The sequence below is a fragment of the Talaromyces stipitatus genome, genomic scaffold, assembly GCF_000003125.1.
Source record: "Talaromyces stipitatus ATCC 10500 scf_1105507295523 genomic scaffold, whole genome shotgun sequence".
In the NCBI taxonomy this organism is placed as follows: Eukaryota; Fungi; Ascomycota; class Eurotiomycetes; order Eurotiales; family Trichocomaceae; genus Talaromyces; species Talaromyces stipitatus.
This window is the reverse complement of record NW_002990113.1, coordinates 850,261-858,934: the sequence shown is the minus strand read 5'-3', so window position 1 is coordinate 858,934 and position 8,674 is coordinate 850,261. Positions and strand designations below refer to the sequence as shown.

The following is an 8,674-nucleotide window of genomic DNA, read 5'->3' as shown; positions in this document are numbered from 1 at the left end:
ATTCCCTTTAAGGGCGTCCTTTTTGGTGAAATAGTATTACGTTTTAGTTCCGACAGCTATCTCATTCCACGTGATAAGTAACTCTTGTTGGCCGTGGTCAAGTTTGTATAGGTTTTGTGTATTAGACGATATGCTCCAATACATGAGAATTTCTACACCTATGTTCCGTATTTATCCTAGTGTAGCTGTGAACAAGCCTAAGAAACTCTTGGCACAGGCGCTAATGCTTCTATGTGCGTATTATGCAGGGAGCACGCATTTTCGAGTATTATTTCCGCTTAACTTACCGCTGGAGGTGAATTAGTGACTTATCTTACTTTTCGCAGGATTTTAGTATCTCACTATCATATTTCAATGTCCTAAAGCAAGAATTATGTACTTATATTGCTTAGATCCCAGTAAATTTAACCGAGTATTGCTTTACTGTGACAGATCATAGCTCAAAAAAGGCGCCAGACCCGAGTCTAGACTCAATAACAGTTTTGTATCATCTTGCGCAGCCCGAGACTGGACGACAGAAGTATTGGGTTCTCATTTCTGTTTATCCCGCAGGCCACTTGAGAAAAAGCAATGTGATTGTAGACCTGTGCGAATAGCTGCTATATCTGTCGCAGTGAAGAAGCGGGGTTCTCCTTGATCGCAAATATAAAAGGAGCTTCTCAAAATCATAGTAGATTGTCAATTTTTTTGTTCGGAAATATCTTGCAATGCTTCAAATTCGCTTTTCAACATTGACTCTTAGCCATTGTGAGACGTAAGACTCCTTGTCACAATGAACGCATTCAGCGGAATTGACTACCTGCCCATTCATCCCACAGCATCCCCAATATCCGTCGTGGACATCTTCTTCCCAGGATTCAGTGCTCTCAATGCATCTGCACAGCGGCTCCTTCTCAACAACGCGAATGGTTATGTTCGGTTGATCTGTATGGGGGTCGTTTTCCTAATATTTGCTCGCTATGCATATGGTTATGCGAATGACTTGATCAACAAATACTTCAGTTCGTTTAGTCCAGGTAAAAATGTGAACTCATCACTGACCGATAATAGGCCCGACCGTCCACGTGTACTACTATGACGAAGCATATGATATGGTTATCAATTGGATACATCAACAACCATTTGCCGGGGAAGCAGCTTCTCTAATGGTCCGACTCAAGACTCGAACTGTCGTCCAGGACCAATCGTTGAGAAAGAAGCCTCTGTCGTACTCCCCTTGGGATGGGTCTTTCCCTTTTTGGTACAAGAACCACCGTCTCACGCTTCACTGTCATAAAAGAGAGCATCACGAGGAGATCTCCATCTCATGCATTGGCACATCTCCAAAGGTTCTGATTGAATTGATGGAAGAGTGCCGTGAACAATATCTCAACCTCATTCAGCGGAAAGTGCCAGTCTTCGAACCGGAGGGTGGCGAGTGGAAGAGGACTAGCTTGCGACCTGCAAGAGACATTTCCACGGTCATAATGGACGAGGAAGTGAAGAAAAACGTTTTGGAAGACATGAAACAGTTTCTCGATGAATAAACTCAAACATGGTATACATCCCGAGGAATTCCTTACAAACGAGGATATCTTTTGGATGGCCCTCCCGGAACGGGGAAATCTAGCTTCTGCCTTTCCGTCGCCGGCCTAAATGATCTGGGCATTTATATTCTTAACTTATCCAGCCTGAGCGATGCTGGACTGAGTAAGCTTTTTTCTCAGCTTCCCCCTCGTTGTATCGTCCTCCTAGAGGACGTGGATGCGGTTGGCTTGAACCGTAAGAATACCAACCCGGGCCAAGACCAGAAGGATATGATTCAGTGTGGAGTATCACTATCCGGGCTTCTGAATGTCATTGATGGCGTGGGATCTCAGGAGGGTCGCATACTCATTATGTCAACAAATCATATCGACCATCTAGATGAAGCCCTAATTCGCCCGGGCCGTGTGGATAAGACTGTCTTGTTCAAACGTGCTGACAAAAATATCGTCACTAAACTTTTCCGTACCATCTTCAAAGAGACTCCTATCGAATGTGAGCAACCAGCAAAGGAAAGCGGAAAGTTGACGATTGAAAGATTAGCTGAGGATTTTGCCGCTCATGTGCCAGAGGGAGAGTTCACCCCAGCCAAAGTCCTATCATTCCTTTTGGACCATAAGAACTCGCCTATAGATGCTGTAAGTGGTATTCAAGAATGGGTTGCAAAACAAAAAGGGCAGGAATCCACGGCTAGGTTGGAGAGAAAACTCGTGGATTAAAGATGACTAATTCCATGGCCTCATGTCAAGTCCCTGCCGCGGAGTCGCTTGAAAAGCTGCGGCCTAGCGAATTAGGAGCTGGAATACCAAACAATGAGTAGAGACTCTCCTTTAGATACGTAGTTAAATCGTGTCGCTTCTGAGTAATTGTTTTGCCCCGTTACGATGACCACCTAGTCGTTCTTAGTGTGCCAAGCCTACGTTATACTGTATCGGGTGTTAGCGTCAGCCTGACCAAAACAAATTCCCATTTCTGATTGCAACCACTTGTCAACATAAATCGACAATGTCGCAGAAAGAATTGAACGAAATACGCAAGCGTCTCGCGGAAGCAGAACAACGAGAAAAGGAAGAACGACAGCGACGAGAAGAAGCAGAACGACGACAAGAGGTAGCGGAACAGAACTTGCGCCTAGAAAGACTACAGACTCAGAACACTACCCTACCTGAGTTCCTCACTGCGTGTCACGAACATCTATTTCTCGGTCTGGCTATTCAGAAGGACAAGAAGTCATCCACAAAGGGGGATCCTGCAAATGCGGACCGCAAACTGCGACCGAGCAGAATCCAGGAATGGACTGATTTCCCAGACGAGCAGATGGCAATATGGGAGGACCTCATGGATGCAGATTTTGTTACCGAACGTCACTTTACACCGCTGCTGGCGTTGAGAGAAGCTGGGAAACAAATAAGGAAAAGGATGCACGGCTCAGAACTCGATATTGGACACTTTTTACGCGAGACCGCAGAGTCTCCTGTTGCCTCGATCATCGAAGAGCTCTACGCCAGTCCACAAATACGGCGGAAATTTCACCTCAATGGAGACGTGACCTTTGAAAACCATGCGAATACATTGACGGATGAATCCGGAATTGTGACGGATATGCGCTCCTTAAGTCTGGCGACGGACAGACCTCGTCGTTCAGAACGTTTAGCTGCCAGACGGTCTCAGGAGTCCTCAAGATCAAGTTCACGAACCACAAGACAAACAACTGCACAGCGACGACCTCCTCGGCCTCGAGCGGACCAGTTCTGCGTATACAACCGCGGACCGGACAAGAAGGAGCCAGCTTTTGCCATCGAAAATAAGGCTCCACACAAATTTTCTCTTGCCCATATCAAAGCCGGACTGCAGGACATGGAACTTGACCGCATTGTGCGGTACCAGAAAGACGAATCGCCTGAAGATATCTGCCGTCGTGTGGTTGCCGCAGTTATTACACAGGCCGCACACTACATGTACGAAGGTGGATACGAGTACGGCTGCGTTAGCACAGGTGAAGCATTCATATTCCTTCGAGTACCCTATGAGGATCCTTCTACCGTACTTTATTATCTATCAGTGCCGAAAGAAGATGTTGGCGACACCACTGATTGGGCCGGAGATGTAAATGGTGACAACCGGTTACATTTGACAGCCGTAGGGCAGCTTTTAGCTTTCACCCTGCGAGCTTTGCGAACCTCCCCGCGAGATATCAATTGGAGAAACTGGGCAATGAGCCAACTGAAGATGTGGGAAATGGTATATGATGATCTACTGGAGGAGATCGAGGAGAAGCACATTCCTGCTTCTGAGTACAAACCACCACTAAGCAGAACAAAATATTGGCGCCAGTCTCCAGTAAAAACCAGGTCGACGGCTGCAAGGGTCATATCCTGTCAGCCATCGCAAGGGTCACCATTATCAGATCATGAAGACGATACCGATGATCCGCCGACCCCCAGTCGAGGGCCACGTGACTCTCACTTTCCTCAACGTCAAACCACAACTGCCACGGTCCGAAATTCTAGCAGGTCACAACATTCGGCTTCCTCGAAAGGCAAAGCTCGAAAGTATTGTTCTCAAAAGTGCCTTAGTGGCCTGCGTGGGAGAGGACTTCTGGATAAACAATGTCCTAATGTCATCGAGCATGGAGTCGGCCGGCATCGCTTGAACACGAAAATGCTTATCAATTTGTTGGATCGACAGCTCTCTAGGGACCCGGACCCTAACGAAGAGCTCGGATGCGAATCACTCCATGTACACGGCACACGCGGGGCTCTTTTCAAGATCACCCTCTGGTCGCATGGGTATACCTTTGTTGGGAAAGGTGTTCCAATCGACTTCATCGAGTGTGCCAAGCGGGAGGAGATGATGTACTCCCATCTCCGTGCAATTCAAGGACAGTTCGTCCCAATAGTCCTCGGTGGTCTCGATATTCGTCGACCATTTTCATATGATGGGATCGCAAAAATGGTCCGTTTGACTCTGATGAGCTATGCTGGAAGAAATCTGGCGAACCATCATGAAATCGATCAGACTCTGGTCATTGCGCAAGCTGAGACATCATTACGTGCAATTCATGACCTTGGTGTCCTTCACGGCGACCCAATCCCGGGCAACATGACCTTGAATGAAGAAAACAAGCAGGTAATGTTCATTGATTTCGAACGAGCCCAATATCAAAAACGAATACCCCTGGGCTCTATTTCCGCCAATCGAAAACGTAGGCGAGGGACCAGCGACTGGGATAAAAGTCCAAATAAGCGATCCGATTTCTTTCAGAGGGAATTGTCACGTATGAGGTCTCAACTATGATCTTGAATCTTGAGACTTTTCTTTTACTTTGTTAATCCAGCTAATCAGCCATGCCGGATAAGGCTAGTCAATTTCATCTGGAAGCGTCCCTGGTAGAGTCATTTCTGATGTTTTACTACGTAGTGCTCATTACCGAAATCGCTTCGTCAAGGGATTAACGTTGGACGTCAAGCTGTTTCGGGCCTCTGAACCTCGATGCCATAATTTTGAATGTGGTCTCACGTAGCACCTTGACTATGTACACACGGCTATTCTTATCTAAGGGAGGAACCGAACTTACCCCTAGTATCAGCCTTATACTTTAACTACCGCTCAAGCAAGCTCACGGCTCTGAAACTTCCTTATCTAGTTTGGCACTGCGTAAATTATTGTTCCATTTTTTTGTCTATCTATTTCAGTTATGAAGATCTCATCTGCTTTGATCAACCTGGTCCTTGCGGCCAGCGTCGTAGATGGTGCTCCTCATAAACTCCAGACACGCAGCCCTGGTGGTGAAGTTGTTGTTTACTGGGGCCAGAATGCCGCTGCAGCAAGCGAAAACAACGATCTTTCGACCTACTGCACTGCTGACTCTGGTATCAATATTGTTGTTCTTGCCTTCCTTTACGAGTACGGAAACAACATTGTAATCCCTTCTGGCGTGATTGGGAAAGACTGCTCTATTAGTACCTCCGGTGAAGGTATCAACTGTGATGCTCTCGCTAGCCAGATTGCTACTTGCCAGTCGAATAATGTCAAGGTTATTCTTTCACTTGGCGGTGCTGTTGGAGCCTACTCTCTCACTTCTCAAAGTGAAGCGGAGAAAATTGGCCAAAATCTCTGGGATGCATATGGCAAGAGTGCTGGAGGCAGTATACCACGGCCATTTGGATCTATTTCCGTTGATGGTTGGGACTTCGACCTTGAATCCAATAGTGGCAATCAGTACTATCAATATATGATCTCTAAGCTCCGCTCTAATTTTAAATCTGACTCAGGCAATACTTATTATATTACTGGTGCACCCCAATGCCCTATCCCTGAGCCTAATATGGGAGAAATCATTCAGGCAGCTCAATTCGATTACCTCTGGGTACAGTTCTATAATAATGAGTACTGTTCGTACCCCAATACTCTTAACTACGCTGAATGGGTTTCATATATCTCTCGCACTCCTTCAAATAATGCTAAGATCTTCATTGGTGTTCCTGCCTCCGAGCTCGGTTCTACTGGTACTGAGAGCGGTGCTACCTACTATCAGTCCCCGAGTATCCTCGCAAATACCGTTGCTTCATTTGACACTAGCTCAAACTGGGGTGGTATCATGATGTGGGACGCTGCTTTCTCTAACGCAAATGTGGTTGATGGCTGCAACTACGCTCAGCAGGCGCAGAGCATCTTGAAGACTGGTTCTCCTTGTGGTGGAAATGACAACAATTCTCCTATGTTTCTCGCTTCTACCGTAACTAGTACGACTACTACAGCGACCCCGTCTACTTCTAGTACCACTGCTACTACCGCCAGTGTGCTGGTAGCTCAGTGGGGTCAGGTTAGTAACTAAGTTTGGTCTGAATAGCTATTACTAATGAACTGCATATAGTGCGGAGGTGACGGCTACACGGGATCAACCGTTTGTGCTTCCCCATACAGGTGTATTAGAGAAAGCAAATACTGGTCGTCGTGCCAGTAGGTTAGGGCAGGGTTGTCCATTAGCCTAACCATCACTCGTATGAATTATTCGTCGCTGTTTGATCGATCCATCTTTTGGGAGTCACATAACATCACACATCAGATCTAAGATGGGATTGGGTTTGCCAATCGATCAAGACATTGTAATATGGTCGGTGCTTGTACATATATCAAAAGAGAGAGTAGGAAAGATGTACAGTAAAGACACTCATACAGTATACAGTATGGAAAGAGGAAAGAAGGAAGAACAATAGAAGCAAGTCCATTACAGTACCCTCAGAAGAGCGCAAAACGAAAACAAAAATGAAAAGATCGGGGATTAGCCTCTCATAGTGGGAAAACAAGTAAGCTGATGAGTATGCATCGGTCAGCAGGGGTTATCTTATAGCATAATATGTAAACGTTAGCCAGAAAGCGAATAGGTGACCTTAAAGCCGCAAACAGCCGTTACCATTTATAATATACATTCTTTGATGTGTGGGTACATGTAACACCGGTTTGGTGGCTTTCCCAAGCGAGGTCCACATTCGTTTATTATTAAGTGTTCAGTCTTATAAACTGTCATAACTGTTCAACTGTTTAACTGTCCAACCAAGTACTATGTAGTATACACAGTAAATGTGCCAAGTGGAGATCTGACCAGTGTGGCTGCCTTAGCGCTTGACTAGTGCTGGGTAAGCCTCATCTTAGGTCATCGTTAACTGCCAATGATGAACATAGTAGTGGGGTATGGTAAGTTGAGGTGTTGGCTCAATTCTATGGGATCGTTCCATGATCAACCATGACAAGCAAACTGTTCAACAGCACCATATGAAAAGGTTGTTGAACCGAGGCTCCGGCATATACCATTAAGGAGGGAGCAGCCGTCGAGTTTACAGTGCCCTAAGATCTGAATTCAATGTGTTGGTACACACTTCCCTGTTTTACTGTCGAGCATGCCGCGAGGGTATGCCAATAGATTGTTTATCGTAGTATGTTCAACCGGTTCATCGAGTGCTCATGCAGGAATACTGTTCAACCAAGCAGCAGTTACACCAAGTGGAGATGTAGCTGGCGGGCATACTTCTATATACATAGGCTGGCCCCAAATTATATTTATCCCCGTCTAGAAGGATCCGGTGGTTTAGCTGAAAGTAATCAAATGAGGAATTGAATCTTGTACTTATACAGTATACACTACATGGAGTAAAAGAATTTCCGTCCCCTCTTCAGCCGAGGGCAACGCGAAAGAATTCTCACTAAAAAAAATCACCCTGGCGCAGGATAGAGCCGTCGTCTCCTATCTTTCAATACACCCCGAATAAAACCTGTAAGATCCATCTCCAAACAGTCCGGGACAATCCAGGTGGAGGGGGGCTCTGATGGCACTTGGGGGCCTTTTAGACCGCTGTTCACCATAATTATGGCTCCTTCTTGGTCCAGGCTGTGTTGCCAATTGTGGTACTCATCAGGGCCTGCTCCTATATCTTGTATAAAGAACTTGAGTGGGAAACCAAAGAGACGGCATATGTGTGGCACGTCAGGATAGAAATTGAGCACGAAAGTGGCTAGCGCGTGCAGCGATTTGGGTTTGAACTTAGTATCGTTACTAATCATTGCGGATTAGCCTTCTCCGAATCGAACTCGAGACTCGACAGTTACATACATGATCAAGTCCATCTCTTTCCCACATATCACTGCTATACCTTCGCCAAAATATTGCACAAGAGTACACCATTTCAAACCAACGTCTTTGTTCCTATGAAATTCGTCTCGATATGACTTTTTCTCTAAGTCACTTGCGCCTTCCCAATCGAGATATGAGTCCTTGAGAATCATATCTATGGCTTTTGTCTGTATTTTCTCTCCACGACGAAGCGCGGGCCTTTTTTCTGGGACTTTGAGTTCCTTCTGTAGCTCCATATACCAGTGATACAATCTCATGCGCAGCACTCGTCGTTGCATGGTGTTAGCTTCGGATTTTGCCATCATGTTCAATCTGTTTACCTCTTTTGAGCATTCTCGACAAAAATTATTAGACTGCGAATCATCAACAGCGGGCCATAGTCCGAATGACAGCCAGCGGTTGATGTCAATCTCGATATAGTTGCGTATGTCCGGTCTTAAAATTGCGTAACCGGCTTGGACTACTAGCGAGATCTGATTCATATCTGAAGGGCCACCTTCAGGGGGTATGTAGTATTTC

At 45.9% G+C, this 8,674-nt stretch overlaps 4 protein-coding genes across 4 annotated transcripts; 3 read left to right on the top strand and 1 right to left on the bottom strand.

The window, feature by feature from the left end:
• Positions 1-772: 772 nt before the first annotated feature.
• Positions 773-2,384, top strand: TSTA_062370 (bcs1 AAA-type ATPase, putative; the record flags this gene model as incomplete). The annotated part of the gene is made up of 3 exons (XM_002340096.1): positions 773-1,001; positions 1,051-1,510; positions 1,670-2,384. 3 exons carry the CDS (start codon positions 773-775, stop codon positions 2,241-2,243), a joined length of 1,263 nt encoding a protein of 420 aa, XP_002340137.1. The 3' UTR covers positions 2,244-2,384.
• A 145-nt stretch (positions 2,385-2,529) lies between these two features.
• Positions 2,530-4,979, top strand: TSTA_062360 (uncharacterized protein; the record flags this gene model as incomplete). Its single annotated transcript, XM_002340095.1, has 2 exons — positions 2,530-4,801; positions 4,870-4,979. The coding sequence occupies 2 exons, from the start codon at positions 2,530-2,532 to the stop codon at positions 4,977-4,979; spliced, it is 2,382 nt and encodes a 793-aa protein (XP_002340136.1).
• A 242-nt stretch (positions 4,980-5,221) lies between these two features.
• On the top strand, positions 5,222-6,490 carry TSTA_062350 (chitinase 3 precursor, putative; the record flags this gene model as incomplete). Its single annotated transcript, XM_002340094.1, has 2 exons — positions 5,222-6,349; positions 6,401-6,490. 2 exons carry the CDS (start codon positions 5,222-5,224, stop codon positions 6,488-6,490), a joined length of 1,218 nt encoding a protein of 405 aa, XP_002340135.1.
• Positions 6,491-7,737: 1,247 nt separating this feature from the next.
• TSTA_062340 (uncharacterized protein) lies at positions 7,738-8,433 on the bottom strand (the record flags this gene model as incomplete). Its single annotated transcript, XM_002340093.1, has 2 exons — positions 7,738-8,077; positions 8,135-8,433. The coding sequence occupies 2 exons, from the start codon at positions 8,431-8,433 to the stop codon at positions 7,738-7,740; spliced, it is 639 nt and encodes a 212-aa protein (XP_002340134.1).
• Between the last annotated feature and the right edge of the window lie 241 nt (positions 8,434-8,674).